The sequence below is a fragment of the Carcharhinus amblyrhynchos genome, chromosome 6 (genome assembly GCF_965287045.1).
Source record: "Carcharhinus amblyrhynchos chromosome 6, sCarAmb.v2.hapA, whole genome shotgun sequence".
Taxonomy (NCBI): Eukaryota; Metazoa; Chordata; class Chondrichthyes; order Carcharhiniformes; family Carcharhinidae; genus Carcharhinus; species Carcharhinus amblyrhynchos.
This window is the reverse complement of record NC_137329.1, coordinates 68,604,517-68,622,422: the sequence shown is the minus strand read 5'-3', so window position 1 is coordinate 68,622,422 and position 17,906 is coordinate 68,604,517. Positions and strand designations below refer to the sequence as shown.

Sequence of the window (17,906 nt, the reverse complement as noted above, 5' to 3'; positions counted from 1 at the left end):
GACCCCTGAGCCAAACTTTCCACTGTAGTTGCCAAACTTGCAGTGTTTTGCGTGGGTCTCATACTGTGTCGGCACCACCCCCTACAACAGCACTGTTTGACTCCCCTAAACAGCCTTTCTTCTGTTTCTTCTTCCTTACTTTTTCTATTATTATTCAGATGCTTTTGTGTCTTTTACCATGGAGACCGTGGTGTCCAAAGGCCTGTCTTTGATTGCACTCATCTGTAACAGCATGGTTGCTGACAGCCCTTCCACAACTCTCAGGTTTCCTGATGTATCGCCACCAGCCTTGGGAGGAACAAACCCAGAGACCTAGTAACTGGCTTGGGGACAACTGAATCCTGGCTTCCGGCAGACTTCCACGTGTCCGAGCCCTTGGATGCGCATCAGTATCTCTGATACGCTCACCAGATCGTGACCCAAAAACCTCAACACTAAAAGTACCTACCATGGTGACTGTGTGCTGTGTGGTATATGCTGATGACGCTTTACTGGTGATACACTTGGAGGATTCCTCAGTATCTTCCTCCAATGTGTCATCCGGGGGTTCAGAACAGCAAGGGCGGCGGCAACAGCCGAAGGTCTGGGTTCCTCTAGGACCCAGAGCTGGAAAAAAAAACACACATTAGGGGGAGGGGATAAGAGGGCAGGAGGTGGGAAATGGGGTAGGGAAAGAGGGGAAGGTGAACACTACCGGGTTTCCGAGGCAGCAGAACAGGGATCGGTCCTTTGCGTCGGTATTGGTGAAAAGCGATCACGTGACGAGGGGGTGACGCTGTGCGGAAGGTGATTGGACAGCGCGAGTCACGTGAGAAAATTGACAGTTACTGTTTTCACGGTGAGAAACAGAAAAAAAGAAAAATAAAGCGCGTGGGGGGGAGAGAGCGCGTGCCCCGAGAAGTGGGAGTGGGATTGGGGTGAGAGAGAGAGAGAGAGAGCGCGCGCCCCTGAGAGGGAGGGAGGAGGTGGGGGGAGAGAGAGCGCGCGCCCCTGAGAGGGAGGGAGGAGGTGGGGGGAGAGAGAGCGCGCGCCCCTGGATTTGGGGGAGATGAGCAGAGCGCGCGCCTTTGGATGGGGGGGTTGAGGAGAGTGCGCGCCCCTGGATGGGAGGGGTGAGGAGAGCGCGCGCCCCTGGATGGGGGGGTTGAGGAGAGCGCGCGCCCCTGGATGGGGGGGGGGTGTGAGGAGAGCGCGCGCCCCTGGATTGGGGGAGGTGAGGAGAGCGCGCGCCCCTGGATGGGGGGGGGGTGTGAGGAGAGCGCGCGCCCCTGGATTGGGGGGGGGTGAGGAGAGCGCGCGCCCCTGGATTGGGGGGGGTGAGGAGAGCGCGCGCCCCTGGATTGGGGGGTGAGGAGAGCGCGCGCCCCTGGATTGGGGGGTTGAGGAGAGCGCGCGCCCCCTGGATGGGGGGGGTTGAGGAGAGCGCGCGCCCCTGGATGGGGGGGGTTGAGGAGAGCGCGCGCCCCTGGATGGGGGGGTTGAGGAGAGCGCGTGCCCCTGGATTGGGGGGGGTGAGGAGAGCGCGCGCCCCTGGATTGGGGGGGGGTGAGGAGAGCGCGCGCCCCTGGGTGGGGGGGTGAGGAGAGCGCGCGCCCCTGGGTGGGGGGTGAGGAGAGCGCGCGCCCCTGGGTGGGGGGGGTGAGGAGAGCGCGCGCCTTTGGATGGGGCGGGGTGAGGAGAGCGCGCGCCTCTGGGTGCGCGGGGCGGGGGGAGGGAGAGCACGCCCAGTGTGGGAAAGGGAGGGAGAGCAGGACCGGGGAGAGAAAACGGGCCTGGAGTAGGGGAGGGAAGAGAGTCTAGTAAGGAGGGGGGAGCGCAGGGATGTGGAGAGGGAGGAGGGTGGGTGCTGGGGGGAGTGGAGAGCATGCAGGCTGAGGGGGGAGAGAGAGGGCAGAGGGGCTTGGGATGTGTTGCGGGAAGGTGGCGCGGTAGACCCTGGTGGACAGGGTGGTGAAGAGAGGGGGGGTGAAGGGTGGTGAAGAGAGGGGGGGGGAGGGTGGTGAAGAGAGGGGGGGGGAGGGTGGTGAAGAGAGGGGGGGGAGGGTGGTGGAGTGGGGGGAGGGTGGTGAAGAGGAGGGGGGGGAGGGTGGTGAAGGGGGGGGGCAGGGTGGTGAAGGGGGGGGGGCAGGGTGGTGAAGGGGGGGGGGCAGGGTGGTGAAGGGGGGGGGCAGGGTGGTGAAGGGGGGGGGGCAGGGTGGTGGAGAGAGGGGGGGTGGTGGTGGAGAGAGGGGGGGGTGGTGGTGGAGGGGGGTTGGTGTGGAGAGGGGGGGGTGGTGGAGAGGGGGGGTGGTGGAGAGAGGGGGGGAGGGTGGGGGGGGTGGTGGAGAGAGGGGGGGAGGGTGGGGGGGGTGGTGGAGAGAGGGGGGGAGGGTGGGGGGGGTGGTGGAGAGAGGGGGGGAGGGTGGGGGGGGTGGTGGAGAGAGGGGGGGAGGGTGGGGGGGGTGGTGGAGAGAGGGGGGGAGGGTGAGGGGGGTGGTGGAGAGAGGGGGGGAGGGTGAGGGGGGTGGTGGAGAGAGGGGGGGAGGGTGGGGGGGGTGGTGGAGAGAGGGGGGGAGGGTGGGGGGGGTGGTGGAGAGAGGGGGGGAGGGTGGGGGGGGTGGTGGAGAGAGGGGGGGGGTGGTGGAGAGAGGGGGGAGGGTGGGGGGGGTGGTGGAGAGAGGGTGGGGGGGGTGGTGGAGAGAGGGGGGGAGGGTGGGGGGGGTGGTGGAGAGAGGGGGGGGGGTGGGGGGGGTGGTGGAGAGAGGGGGGGAGGGTGGGGGGGTGGTGGAGAGAGGGGGGGAGGGTGGGGGGGGTGGTGGAGAGAGGGGGGGTGGTGGAGAGAGGCGGGGTGGTGGAGAGAGGGGGGGAGGTGGAGAGAGGGGGGGGGTGGTGGAGAGAGGGGGGGGGTGGTGGAGAGAGGGGGGGGGGTGGTGGAGAGAGGGGGGGAGGGTGGGGGGGATGGTGGAGAGAGGGGGGGTGGTGGAGAGAGGGGGGGAGGTGGAGAGAGGCGGGGTGGTGGAGAGAGGGTGGGGGGGGTGGTGGAGAGAGGGTGGGGGGGGTGGTGGAGAGAGGGTGGGAGGGTGGGGGGGGGTGGTGGGGAGAGGGGGGGAGGGTGGGGGGGGTGGTGGGGAGAGGTGGGGGGGGTGGTGGAGAGAGGGTGGGGGGGGTGGTGGAGAGAGGGTGGGAGGGTGGGGGGGGTGGTGGGGAGAGGGGGGGAGGGTGGGGGGGGGTGGTGGGGAGAGGTGGGGGGGGTGGTGGGGAGAGGGTGGGGGGGGTGGTGGGGAGAGGGGGGGGGTGGGGGGGGTGGTGGAGAGAGGGGGTGGGGGGGTGGAGAGAGGGGGGGAGGGTGGGGGGGGTGGTGGAGAGAGGGTGGGGGGGGTGGTGGAGAGAGGGGGGGGAGGGTGGGGGGGGTGGTGGAGAGATGGGGGGGAGGGTGGGGGGGGTGGTGGAGAGAGGGGGGGGTGGTGGAGAGAGGGGGGGAGAGGGGTGGGGGGGGAGGTGGAGAGAGGGGGGGGGGGTGGTGGAGAGAGGGGGGGAGGTGGAGAGATGGGGGGGTGGAGAGAGGGGGGGGGTGGAGAGAGAGGGGGGGTGGAGAGAGGGGGGGAGGGTGGGGGGGGGTGGAGAGAGGGGGGGGTGGTGGAGAGAGGGGGGGTGGTGGAGAGAGGGGGGGAGTGGAGAGAGGGGGGGAGGGTGGGGGGGGTGGTGGAGAGAGGGGGGGAGGGTGGGGGGGGTGGTGGAGAGAGGGGGGGAGGGTGGGGGGGGTGGTGGAGAGAGGGGGGGAGGGTGGGGGGGGTGGTGGAGAGAGGGGGGGAGGGTGGGGGGGGTGGTGGAGAGAGGGTGGGGGGGTGGTGGAGAGAGGGGGGGAGGGTGGGGGGGGGGTGGAGAGAGGGGGGGGTGGTGGAGAGAGGGGGGGGAGGGTGGGGGGGTGGTGGAGAGAGGGGGGGGGTGGAGAGAGGGGGGGGTGGTGGAGAGAGGGGGGGTGGAGAGGGGGGGGTGGAGAGGGGGGGGGTGGAGAGAGGGGGGGGGTGGAGAGAGGGGGGGGGTGGAGAGAGGGGGGGGTGGAGAGGGGGGGGTGGTGGAGGGGGGCGGGGTGGAGAGAGGGGGGGAGGGTGGGGGGGGTGGTGGAGAGAGGGGGGGAGTGGAGAGAGGGGGGGAGTGGAGAGAGGGGGGGAGTGGAGAGAGGGGGGGGGGTGGTGGAGAGAGGGGGGTGGGCGGTGGAGAGAGGGGGGGAGGGGGGTGGGCGGTGGAGAGAGGGGGGTGGGCGGTGGGGGGAGCGGGGTGGGGAGGGGGGTGAAGAGAGGGGTGGGCGGTGGAGAGGGGGGGAGGATGGTGGAGGGGGGTGGGCGGTGGAGGGGATGGGGAGAGAGGGGAGGGGGGTTGGGGAGGAAGGGGAGGGGGGCTGGGGAGAAGGGGGGTGGGCGGTGGAGGGGGGGTGGGGAGAAAGGGGAGGGGGCTGGGGAGAAGGGGGGTGGGCGGTGGAGGGGGTGGGGAGAGAGGGGAGGAAGGGGAGGGGGGCTGGGGAGAAGGGGGGTGGGCGGTGGAGGGGGTGGGGAGGAAGGGTAGGGGGGCTGGGGAGAAGGGGGGTGGGCGGTGGAGGGGGTGGGGAGAGAGGGGAGGAAGGGGAGGGGGGCTGGAGAGAAGGGGGGTGGGCGGTGGAGTGGGTGGGGAGAGAGGGGAGGGGGGCTGGGGAGAAGGGGGGTGGGGAGAGAGGGGAGGGGGGCTGGGGAGAAGGGGGGTGGGCGGGAGTGGGGATGGTGGAGGGACAAGGGTGGGGGCGGGGGAGAGGTGGTGGGTGGAGAGAGGTTTGGTGGGGCAGGGGGAGAGGGGGTGGTGGAGAGAGGTTTGTGGGGGCGGGGAGAGGGGATAGTGGAGAGAGGGGGTGGGGGCAGGGGGAGAGGGGATAGTGGAGAGAGGGGGTGGGGGCAGCAGCAAGAGTGAGTGGTGGAGAGAGGGAGGTTGGTGTGGGCGGAGAGGGAGTGGGGAAAGGGGGGCAGTTGACCCTGGCGGAGGGGATGGCAGAGAGAGGAGGAGGCATGGGGGGAAGAGGGCATGGGAACCCTGATGGAGGGGGTGGCTGAAAGAGGAAGGGAGAGTGCATGGGGGTAGGGGAGAGGGTGCAGTGGACTCTGGCGAGAAGGGTGGCAAAGAGATGATGCGGGGAATACCGACAGAGAGGGTGGCGGAGAGAGGGTGCAGAGAACGCTGGGGACCCCTGTGGAGGGGGGTGGGGTGAGAGCATGGGGCGGTGGAGTGGGAAGGAGAGAGTTGGGGCCCAGGGGACTTGGGGGTTGAGGAGGCATTGAGTCACTCTGCTGTCTATGGGGCAAGAAGTTCCCTCTGTCACCCATTGGTGGATATTAGTAGTCAAACCATATCAACGATATTGCTTGGTGAGAAGACTCTCCTATTCACACTGTTCTATTCTCGTTATCTAGGTTGGTCTGCTGAATAATGGCATCAGCAGTGGAACGAATGGATGAGCTGGTTCGGCAGTACCTCCTCTATAGAGAATTGAGCAGTACGCTCAAAACATTTGATACTGAAATCAAGACAGACAAAGAGAAAGGATTTCGAGTGAGTAGACAGCAAATTCTGGCGACCTTGTCATTAAAGGGCAGAGTTTGAATTGGTTTCTGACTGATGAAACTGCTGTAACATAAGGACAGATTAGAAACCATCTTTTCTCCAGTTTAAAAACCTTGGTCAGACAAACATTTTGACAGATGGCATTTAATGTTAGAACGTGAGGGAAGGCTTGTTTGAACTATACAAAACATTGGTGAGATTGCAAACTGTAGTGGATCCAGGTAGTCCGGGACGCTGGAATTCATTCATGCCGTGACTAGCCTTTCGAAGCACTTCATAATGGTGGTTGTCAGAGCCACTGGACGATACTCATTGAGGCACGTTGCTTGGTTTCTTTTGGGTACTGGGATGATGGTTGTCATCTTAAAGCAGATAGGGACCTCAGATTGTTGTAAAGAGAGGTTGAAGATGTCTGTGATCACCCCACCAGCTGGTCCACGCAGGATCTGAGTGCTCGTCCAGGCACCCCATCTGGGCCAGTCGCTTTCCATGGGTCGACCTTTGAGAAAGCTGCTCTGACATCTGCAATGGTGATCCCAGATACAGGTTCTTCTAGGGTGGAGGGCATGCTCTGATGGGTCAAGGTAGGTTTAGGAAAATGCTTTGTTAAGATGGCTGCGTGGGCTCGTTGGGCTGAAGGCCCTGTTTCCCGTGATGGGTTGTTCTTTGTTCTCTTTGTTCTTTGATCTCTTGCTCAAAACGGGCATGGAATACATTGAGCTCATCAGGGAGGGGTACATTGGAGCCGGCAATTTTACATGCCTCCATCTTGTAGCCTGTTATGTCTTACAGACCTTGCTAGCCTGACTAGTCTAGCTAGCCTGAGACTCGTCCAGGCGCCCCATCTTCACCACTCGCTTTCCATGGGTTGACCTTTGAGAAAGCTGCTCTGACATCTGCAATGGTGATCCTAGCTTGGTCCGGTACTGTTTTTTGGCATCTTTGATGGATCGCCTTAGATTATGTCTGGCTTTCTTGTATAGGTCAGGGTCGCCTGACTTGAATGCCTTAGACCGGGACTTGTCCCTGTTCATGGTTTCCGGTTGGGGAACACTTGGATTTGCTTCTTTGGCACACAGTCTTCTACACGCTTACTAATGAAGTCAGTTATTGTAGTGGCATACTTGTTCAGGTTGGTTGTAGAGTTTTAAATAGTGACCAGTCCACTGACTCCAAGCGTAGGAGATTATCTGATTAATGTGCATTCTGAAGCATTGATCTGATGAAACTTCCTAAACTGCATTATCAGCTTGTATTATGTCTACAAGTCTCGAGTCAGGCTTGAATCCACAACCTTAATCAGAATCAAGAGTGCTACCTATTCAATCACAGCTACCACTAACTGGTGATGTTAACCACAGAAACTGTTTTTTGGAGATTTCAAGTAGTGAAAGATTACTTGCATCAGTATACAAATCTTAATGTTTTAAAAAGCTGACTTTAACAATGCTAGTGATTGAATAATCTTTATATTTTTTCATAGGTTGATAAAATTGTAGAACAATTGCAACATTTGGTTCAGAGTTTTGACCTCAATGGATTGCGTGAATACTGGAGTTATCTGGATCGGCGCCTGTTCAGCAGGCTGGAGGATGCTTATCGACATACGGTCAACAAACTGAAAACCAGCCTTTACCGTTATTACCTTGTCCATGCTGTCCAGGTATTTGGTCTGTGCTGTTCCTATTACGAGAGTATTTGATGTATTAGTTTAGAGGACATTTTACATCTAACTCATACTATATCTGCCCTGAGAATGTTTTGGACAGAGTAAAAGTAGCCGACTTTGAATCTAATCCTGTGCTGTGATGGGGGCTCTGGGGATGTATGATGAGGACATTGAGTCATACAGGTTTACAGCATGGAAGCAGACCCTTCAGACCAACTTGTCCATGCCGCCCTTTTTTTCTAAACTACTAAGCTAGTCCCAACACAGTTGCTCGTGTTTGACCCATATCCCTCTATCTATCTTACCCATTTAAAAAATATGCTTTTTAAAAGATAAAATTATACCTGCCTCTACTAATACTCTGGCAGCTTGTTCCAGACATTCACCACTCTCCGAGTGAAAAGATTGCCCCTCTGGACCCTTTTGTGTCTTTCCCCTCTCGGCTTAAACCAATGCCCTCTAGTTTTAGACTGTACTAACTTTGGGAAAATATGTTGACCAGCTGATCTATGCCCATTATTATGTTATAGACCTCTATAAGATCATTCCTGTCTCCCACGCTCCAGGGAAAAAGTCCCAGTCAATCCAGACTCTCTTTATAACTCAAGCCATCAAATCCTGGTAGCATCTTAGTAAATCTTTTCTGTACTCTTTCGAGTTTAATAATATATTTTCTATAGTACAGTGACCAGAACCGTACACACTATTCCTAGCGTGGACTTACCATCGTCTTGCACAACATCCCAACTCCTGTATTCAGGCGGCACGGTAGCACAATAGTTAGCACTGCTGCTTCACAGCTCCAGGGACCTGGGTTTGATTCCCAGCTTGGGTCACTGTCTGTGTGGACTTTGCACATTCTCCTCGTGTCTGCGTGGGTTGCTCCGTGTGCTCTGGTTTCCTCCCACAGTCCAAAGATGTGCAGATTAGGTTGATTGCCATGCTAAAATTGCCCTTAGTGTCCTGAGATGTACAGGTTAGAGGGATTAGTGGATGGATAGGGGTGTAAGGCCTGGGTGGGATTGTGGTCGGTGCAGACTCTGGGCCGAATGGCCTCTTTCTGTACTGTAAGGATTCTAAGCTTCTAAGATTCAATGGTCTGACCAATGAAACCAAGCATGCCAAATGCCTTCTTCACCACTGTGTCCACCTGTAACTCCATTTACACAGAACTATGTTATTCTATAACTCTCCCCAATACCCTACTGAAACTGAGAAAGTCTTGCCCTGTTTGATCTACCAAAATGCATCATCTCGCATTTATCTAAATTAAACTCCATCTGCAGTTAATCAGCCCACTGGCTCAATTGACCAAAATCCCATTGCAATCATTGATAACCTTCTTCACAGTCCATTGTGCCACCAATCTGGGTGTCATCTGCAAACTTATCAACCATGCCTCCTGAATTCTCATCCAAATCATTAATATAAATGACAAATAAGACCCAGCACCGATCCCTGAGGTACACGACTGGTCGCAGGCCTCCAGTTTAAAAAACAACCACTGTCTGTCTTCTGTCATCAAGCCAGTTTTGTATCCATTTGGCTAAGTCACCCTGGATCTCCTGAGAGTTAATCTTATACAACAATCTATCATGCGGTACCTTGCTAAAGTCCATGTAGACATCAACTGCACTGCCCTCATCTTACCTTCTTGGTTACTCCTTCAAAAAAAACTCAATCAAATTTGAGACACGTGATTTTCCACTCATAAAGCTACGCTGACTGTCCCTAATCAGTCCTTGCCTCTTTAAATGCCTGTAGATCCTATCTGTTAGAGTACCTTCTAACAGTACAGATGTTAGGCTCACTGGCCTGTAGTTCCCAGGCTTTTCCTGCAGCCTTCTTAAACCAAGGCACAGCACTTGGCACCCTTCAATCTTCATGCACCTCACTTTTGATGTCAATGATACAAATTTCTCTGCTAGGGGACGTGCAATTTCCTCCCTAACCTCCCACAATGTCCTGGGATGCACATCATCAGGTCCCGAGGATTTACCTACCTTGATGTGAAGAGGACTTCCAGCACCTGTTTGTAATATGTACACTCATCAAGACATCACTTTGGTGTGGAGAGCTGATGCAAAGTTCCCTCAACAGTAATGAGGGAACTTTATTGTGTATTAAACTCTGTGCTGTATCTGTCCTGGGATTGTTTGATGGAAGCAGTACTGAGGAAGCTTTACTCTGAATCTAACCCTGTGCTATACCTCCTCTGGAAGATTTTGATGTGGAAAAGAAATTACGTTACTGGATACTTGATTAGGTCAATTGACTGGACAGTTGGTTTCTGATGCAGAGTGACGCCAACAGCCCAAGCCTGAGGTTATTCATGGAGGCCCCGCCTTCTCAACCTTGTCATCCCCTGAGGTGTGGTGACCCTCAGGTTAAAATCACCACCAGTCAATTCTCCACATCAAAGCGGAGAGCAGCACATGGTCATCTAGCTGTATGGCAGTTTTACTTCTATAACTTTAGTAGCACAGATGGTCAGTAAAGGAACACAAAGTGAATTCAGTGAGTGCAATGCTATTTTCATTCAGTGCTGGTATCAGTTGAATTAAGACACATGCATTAGGAAACATCACAGTACTGGAGTTGGTTGCAGGAGTCACTCCAGGCCACCTATCCTTTCAAAGTAACCATTCATCTTGAGTTTCTGGACAATTAATGATGAATGAATTTCTCATGTGGGTGCTGTGGCAAATTTGATCTTGATTGCTTCCAGATTTCAATACAATTAATCCCACAAAGTCCCTGGATTATAATCAGGAATACTTCCATATCTTCCTTTTCGTAAATCCAGAGGCCTGCAGATTCTGTCCTTCCTGGGTTCAGTTAATTCAGGATGTGGGTATGCCGGCGTTGGACTGGCGTAAACACAGTAAAAAGTCTGACAACACCAGGTTTTAGTCCAACCTATTTATTTGATAATATTCTCACAAGCTTTCGAGGGGACAGCCTCTTCGTCAGGTGAATGGAGAGTTCTGGCCTCAGACAGAGCATATAAAGCACAGACAGTTTAGAGATTACTGATTAAAATGCGAATCCTTACACCTAACCTGCTGTTCAAGACCTGAAGTGGCTGACAATGTGAGTGGTAGGAGCACTGATCACAGTTTAAAGAGATGTGTATTGTCTCCAGACAGTACAGTAAGTGAGGTTTTGCAAACCCAGGCACTATCTGTAACCCCCGTGACTTGCCTGGGTTTGCAAAACCTCACTTACTGTACTGTCTGGAGACAATACACATCTCTTTAAACTGTGATCAGTGCTCCTACCACTCACATTGTCAGCCACTTCAGGTCTTGAACAGCAGGTTAGGTGTAAGGATTCGCATTTTAATCAGTAATCTCTAAACTGTCTGTGCTTTATATGCTCTGTCTGAGGCCAGAACTCTCCATTCACCTGACGAAGAGGCTGTCCCCTCGAAAGCTTGTGAGAATATTATCAAATAAATAGGTTGGACTAAAACCTGGTGTTGTCAGACTTTTTACTCAGTTAATTCAGCACAGACCTGGTCAGCATGTTAATTTTATCATTTGTTATTTGCAGGGAATGGGGATTTGATGGAGGCTTTTCAAACATGTCTTAAAATAACATTTGTAGTTTGCAGAGCAGGACTTGAGGAAGGAAGGAATGTAATTTCTCCATTTTCCTTTTTCTTGCAGTCAAATAGGATTGACAAGACCCAAGAATTCTTCCAGAAACAGGCTCTGGAATTACAGAACCAGCCAGAATGGAAAGAATGGTTTGTTCTTCCCTTCATTCCAAATCCAGATCAGAACCTGGTGTTCGCCACCTACTTCTCCAAGCAGTGGGCAGAGACTTTCCTGGTGTCACTGCACAACTTCCTGAGTGTGCTCTTCCAGTGTATGCATATCCTTTTTGTCACCTGAATCTGCTACCTGCATTTCCGTTCTCAATTATTCCACTTATCAATCAAACAGAACTTTATAGCTCTCAGCAGATTGAAAATCAAGTTACTTTAACAAATTTAGACTTTTTACCAATCTCAGTCTCATCAGTCCTTTCTGGGCTGCTCAATCTTTTGTGACGTGCTCAAAATCTATCCCATCCATCGCGTCTGTCCCACTTATATCTTTTTTGTCATGTTTGACATAACAATATTTTCCATTTCAAAAACTTAGCCATGTTTTTCCCCTAGTTCTTTCCTAGTGTTTGGCAAATAATGATCACATTAGAAAGGTGCAGTGTTATACTCATGCATAAATACTCTTCAGTAAAGTGAATTAAAGCAGGTGGAGAAAGTGAAAGGTCTTGGTGATCAGGTACTTGACTCTTTAAATGTGTCACTAGAACAAATAGGGTTGCGGGATACATTCACAATTGAAAATCGTGAATAGCTGTCCACTGGCTGAAACAAAGATGGTTGTAATTGTTGGTGACCAATTATCTTAGTTCAAAGACGTCACTGCAAGGGTACCTTGGACGCTATGGCCAACCATCATCAACTGCTTCATCAATGACCTTTCCTCTTATCATAAGGGGCTTGTTTCCCCCATGATTGCAATGTCGCATTCTGTTTGTAATTCCTTAGATAATGAAGCAGTACATACTTACCTGCAGCAACACCTGAACAGCATTCACTTTTGGGCTGGTAAGAAAGTGACGAATGACATTTATGTGAATGTCAGATGTAACCATCTCCAACAAGAGAGAGCCTAATAACCTTCCTTCAACATTCAGTGGCATTACCATTGCTGAATTTCCCACTACCAACATCCTTGGGATTGTCATTGGCCAGAAATTTAACTGGAACAGCCACTTAAATACTGTGACTACAAGAGCAAGTCAGTGCACCATCCGGGACAAAATAGCTCACTTGATTGACATCCATCACCACATTCAACATTAACTTCACAACTGATATACAGGACCTGCAGTGTGCTCATGATGCACTGCAGCGACACAACAAAGCTCCTTTGATAGCATTTCCCAAACCTATGACATTTGGCAGCATGGCATGGGAATCACCACCTGTTAGTTTTCCTCTGAAGTCACACATCATTCTAACTTGGAAATATATCCATATTCTCTCAATGCAAGGTCAAAATCATGGAATTCCCTTCCTTCACCACTATCTTCTTGAGGGAAATGTATGTTGGCCTTATCAGCAATGCTTATTCCTAGAACAAATGTAAAATTGATGATTGAAGAAAAAATTCCAGATTTTTTTCTCTAAATTGGCTTGCGTTTTATCTGTTTTTTTTCACTTAATCCAAAGGATCTCTCTGTTTTGGTGGGCAACAGGGGATTCTAAGGTGAGAGATGTGAGGGCAGAGTGTGTTTATGATGGGATACACAGGATATCACAGTTGTGGGGTACAAGTTAAATTGGATCTGAGGATCTTCCCCCTCTTATTGAAGCTGTCTTGGGCTAAATCGTTATTTGAGAATTGTTAGGTATTCTCTGGTACTTCATTGACCTGGTAATTCTTCAAATATGAGCCTAGATGGAAAAGACTTGCCTTTCATGACTTCAATGCCCCAAAATGCTTTACAGCCCATGGAAGTATTTTTGAAGTGTATTCATTGTTATAATGTCAGGATTTCTACACAGCAAGCACCCCAGTGATGTGGCAGTGATCAGATAATCTGTTTTATATGATGTTGATAGAGGGCTAAATATTGACTAAAGTGTTGGGAGTTACTCCCCTATTCAATTTGAAATAATGCCATGGGGTCTTATATAAATGCCTGAGAGGGCAGATGGGGCTTTAATTTAATCCCTCATTCAAAAGACAGTGTTGTGCTTTAGTACTTTATTGGATGATCAGGCAAGCTTATTTCCTTGAGTCTTGAAGTGAGACCTAAATTTTCTAACTTGGGACCAACTGAGCCACAGCTGATATGAACAGGGTTATGAACTATAGATAGTATTACAACTCAACCTGATTGAATCAGTTGCTAATATGCTCTTTCCAGTTGGTCTTGCTGTTTGGTGATCACAGCAACTCTCACTGTTTCCTTCTCCTGCCCTGGTCCAACCATCATAGAACTGGTTGTAATGCTTTGCTTGATGTAGATGATAGATAACTCCAAAAATTTGTGTTTGCTACTGGTACAAGCCAGATAACATTTTTTTCATTGGTACACAGTGCTACATTGTGGAAAAAGGATCAACTCTTGTCATTCCAGCCTTGGTGAGCTTCTTAACCTCAGTCTTGGAGAGACTAAAGGAGGAGTTTTTTTTAATGTGTGAAACAATCACCTGGACTTGGATTGTCGAGTAGTCAGGAGCATAGGTTGCCTTTTTGCTTAAGGCTGCTACAGAATAAGTAAATAATTTACAAAGCAGTAGAGATTCAAGAGTCCTAATTATAGTTTTTAAAGCCATGAAAAACTGATTGAAGGCAAATGGTGTAGAAAGGCTCAGAGACTCAAATATAAAGTGTTATGAAGAAATGTCTGAAGGACCATTTCACCCAATGTTCAAGAAATGGGGGAGTGTTACCAGGGAATGACATTGGGGCTCAGTTTGGTTCAGTTTGCTGGACAGCTGGTTTATGTGGAGCGACACTAACAATGCAAGTTCAATTCCTGTAACTGCTAAATTATTTATGAAGGCCTACCTTTTCAAACTTGCCCCTTGCCTGAGGTGTGGTGATCCTCAAGTTAAATCATCACCAGCAGCCAGCACTCTCCCTCAAAGTGGAGAGCAATCTAAAGTGATCTGGGACTGTGATAACTTATATTCCTGAACAGAGTCATAAAATGTGGAGAGGTTCCAGAGTTGAGGGACTGAAAGCAAGGCTGTCAATGGTGGAATGAATAAATCAAGAACTCCCAGACAAGCGAGGCCTTTGTAGATCAATGAGCAATGAACGGAACTTGGTGTGCATTAAGAAATGGCTATAAAGGTTTTGTGGCAATACTGTGTTTTTAAGAAATGAATTTATCATGTCCTTTGCAGGATCTGTTGGAGCAGTTTGTTTTTATTATTGGAACCATTCAATCTGTACACTGTATTGTTACTGCAGTAGTATAATTGATTTAATTGCTGCAATGTTTGCTTTAATTCGCGTTAATGCAGGTTTCTGTTATTTTGTGTTTCCCCCTCGGATATTGCAGAGTAAGGCTTAATTGTTTTAACAGGTAAGGTCATATGACTGGGCACAGCTAGGCATCCAGAGAGACTGGAGGCAGTCTGCCTTTTGGGATCTTTAGAAAGAGGTTGCTTTTCCTTCATCTCTTGCTCTGTTTGAAGTGGAGACTTGAATCTGCCAAGAAATAAGTCTCTTTTTCTGAGATTCAACTATTTGGAGGTGCAGTTTTCTATGGAGATTACTGCATGAGCTCTGTTTGGATCACCTTTTGAGGTGTTAAAAGGCCTTAAATTTAGTAGCTATGTAAGCATAATTGGTTTTCTGTGCTAACTGGTTCTAAAGAAAGGAATTATGTCTAGAGGATAATGCTACATTGGAACAATAGAGATAGCTAGCTGTTACGAATTGTATGTTGTAATGTTTGGCTTTTAATTAGCAAAAGTTGTGCTAATTCTTTTGTGTTTGTAAAGTTTGTTTTGATAAAATCTTCCTAATGGGTTACTGAATCATACCTGAAGTGAAACACCTTATATTCATCCTAATACCAGAATCAAATGTAAAAGTTAGGCTAATGTCTGATATATCTTGGAGTTTCTGACCTGGTTCTTAACATTTTGAGCTGAAGTTTAAAGCGTGTTCCAAAGAAGGAAGTCAATCAAGAAATAGGCAAGTCAAGAGGTAACGAGGGTTTTAGCAATGGAAGATCAAAGAAGGTGTTGAGACTATGATATTAGGGAGATGGAAGTAGATGGTTTTGAGTGATCTAGAGAATGGGTGCTTGAATGCTCAGCTTAGAGCGAAGTAGGGTTTCAGGTTACAAACAGTTAGATTTATTCCAAAGTAATGCTCAGAAAGGAGGAGTTTAATTTATAGCAGGAACAAAATATGGGAGCTTTGACCTTCCAGACATTCAATTGGAGGACATTTCTTCTCATCCTACCCCTGAGGGATGTGATGACTATTTGTTTATCCCATCAAAAAAACCAAACTTAATAATTATTTCAAGAGTGAGTTTCTCTATGTTAGTGTCTCCATTTCTTTTTCTTTATGATCCTCCTGAAAATCTCCCTTTGGCGAAACATTTAGTCGTCCACCCTTGTATTTCTTACTGGGCATGGATTCAGTTTTTGTCTGATTATGTTTCTGTGAGGTATTTTTTCTGACATTAAAATTACCAAGCTGTTCTTGAATGGCTTGTTGGATTTGAGTTGCTCCCTTTATACTTGAGATCTGCTAAAGGCAAAACCAAAGCAGTCATTTGAAAAGTGTTTGTAAAACTTTGACACAGTAAAAAGGGATAAGCTTGAGATCATGTCCTGTTGGTATGGACTTTATCCTGTATTAATGCATTGACTGCATTGAATGCTGAAATGCTGTGGTTGTTTTGGTGACTTGATACAAATGCATTGGTCTATGATCTTAGTAGAAGGTAAACCAAGGGAAAACTAATCTATCTACCTACTTACTTGAGGTCTAATCATGCCACCCATTTCAAGTGGTTTAGAAGTAATTGTCTTAAGTGATAAAATTGCAGGAATTTTCCAGTGTTTCCCAATGAGTGACTTTGTCGTTTTTATAAATAATTTCAGACTTATTGTCTTCATTCCCTCTTATCCCTGAGGTATTGACTCACTGTTAGTACATGGATCTGCAGTAATTTGCTTTCTGTCTCCCAGCAATCCTGTGTTAAGGTCCTTGATGTTCACTCTTCTTTTCAGAAGTGAATAGCCTCTGGACTGAAGCATGACAGTTGGAGCAAGGGAGTTGTAAATAATATCATTTGCGGGCTGTAAAAGCTATGGATGATTGATTGTTCTAAATTGTATTAGTAATGGCGTCTAATAGTAATAGATCTGATTGGTTTGGACCTGATGAACTTGCTGTGTCTGATTTATTACTGCCTTATCTAATGTTTCCTAAGGGGAGTCAAGTGGCCCTTTTAAAGGCATACAGGTATTTTTGATGCTAGGACCGACATTTCCCTTCAAGTTGTAGGAAGTTTTAAACATGACATTAAAGTGAAAATTGCAAGGTGTGTTTTTTTTTCTCTTTAACTTCTGTCACCTGTGCCTGTCTTGCTGAATTTTGACGCAGAAGTCCAGCGATGCTCCCAATTGCAGGAAGAAAATGAAGCCTTGAGGCAAAAGGTAGTGTTTATTTCAGTGAGACGGGAGGGTTGTGAGTCTTGTGGGTGTGGGAGTGCATTTGACGAATCAGAGGAGGGGTTGGGGGTGGACAGTGAGGAGCAGCTCAGTGAAAAACCCTTGTTTTGGGGGCTGGTTAGGTTGAGGGCCAGTCTGAACACTGCAGGCTTGAAAGCCAATGCTGAAATAATCACAGATATTCCCATACTGATCATGGCACAGGATAGTCTGGGAATTGCCGTTTTCCCGTTTGAGCTTAATTCTCAGCTGTGTACTTTTAAAGTGAGAGTTGCCATTAAAGGGCCTGGCAAATGGTTGTTGCCTTTGCCATGTGCATACCTAATTGTTGGTGGAGCTGTGAGAATTGTTGAGGTTGTTAATGTAGAAACATAGAAAAACTACAGCACAATACAGGCCATTTGGCCTGCAAATTGTGCCGAACATGTCTCTACCATAGAGATTACTAGACTTACCTGTAACCCTCTATCTTACTAAGTTCCACGTACTTATCTAAAAGTCCCTTAAAAGACCCTATCGAATCCACCTCCACTACCGTTGCCGGCAGCCCATTCCACGCACCCACCACTCTCTGAGTGAAAAACTTAACCTTGACATTTCCTCTGTACCTACTCCCCAGCACCTTAAACCTGTGTCCTCCTTAAGGTGCTTGTTCTTTGTGCTTCCCTACCTGTGTTTCTCAGGACACACTGGGGATGTGACAGAACATGGATCTGCATGTTATTCACTGGGTTATCAACGTACTGTAAGGGGTTTGCTATTCTGGTTTTCAGAATGTTTCATTTGTACTTCAGTTGTTTGCACTGCAAGCAGAGCCAAGAATGAAGAAAGAAGAAACAATTCACCATAAATTGCCCCCTTATATACAGAACATGGACCGACTGGGAGATTCGGAACTGTGAGTATTGCATCCAAAGATCAGCGTATAAACTTTTAATTATTCCACTGGGTTAAATCTGCAGTGGAATGATGTAATCCCCTAATGTGCCAGCCAACCCCAACAAGCCAGTCTAACCTGCCCTCTGTCATTTTGTCAATTGCTTTAAGAACAATACAAAATGTTGATTATTGATTCTTCTGTGAGCCTTCGTGAACAAAGTACACTGCATCCAGTGCTTTATTTCACTGAGGTGGCAACTGCAATGTGGTGCAATAAATCTGCATTATCCAATTCATTTAAATTGGTTCTTATTAATTCTCTCCCTCTTACCAGATTTCAACATCTGGTTGTAGTCGAGGCCCCTTTATGTATGGGAGAGTCTACTTTTCAACTGCAGTAGTCGTCAAATTGGAAGTCTAGCTTTGTCATGAAGGGATCATTTCTATAGTTTCTTACTTGAGAAATGTATACTAAATTGTCTGGTCTCAATCTTTGTTCACACACACGGTTTCCAGCTGATGTCAGTGGATAGTGAATGGAAGTGAAACTCCCTACAAGTT

General features: G+C 49.8%; 1 protein-coding gene across 4 annotated transcripts in view; it reads left to right on the top strand.

Annotated features, from left to right (window-relative positions):
- Nucleotides 1–788: 788 nt before the first annotated feature.
- The window catches only part of wdr91 (WD repeat domain 91), a 57,965-nt gene continuing 40,847 nt past the window's right edge, over nucleotides 789–17,906 (top strand). Inside the window, exons 1-6 of one of the 4 annotated variants that reach the window (XM_080190592.1) lie at nucleotides 789–838; nucleotides 5,415–5,553; nucleotides 7,049–7,228; nucleotides 10,906–11,113; nucleotides 16,369–16,451; nucleotides 17,261–17,364. In XM_080190592.1, the coding sequence (XP_080046718.1) occupies nucleotides 5,431–5,553; nucleotides 7,049–7,228; nucleotides 10,906–11,113; nucleotides 16,369–16,451; nucleotides 17,261–17,364 (698 nt within the window). In that variant the 5' untranslated portion in view covers nucleotides 789–838; nucleotides 5,415–5,430. Of the gene's footprint in view, nucleotides 839–901; nucleotides 918–5,314; nucleotides 5,554–7,048; nucleotides 7,229–10,905; nucleotides 11,114–16,368; nucleotides 16,452–17,239; nucleotides 17,365–17,906 lie in introns of those variants that run through there. The other 3 variants (XM_080190589.1, XM_080190591.1, XM_080190590.1) reach the window with 3 other exon arrangements.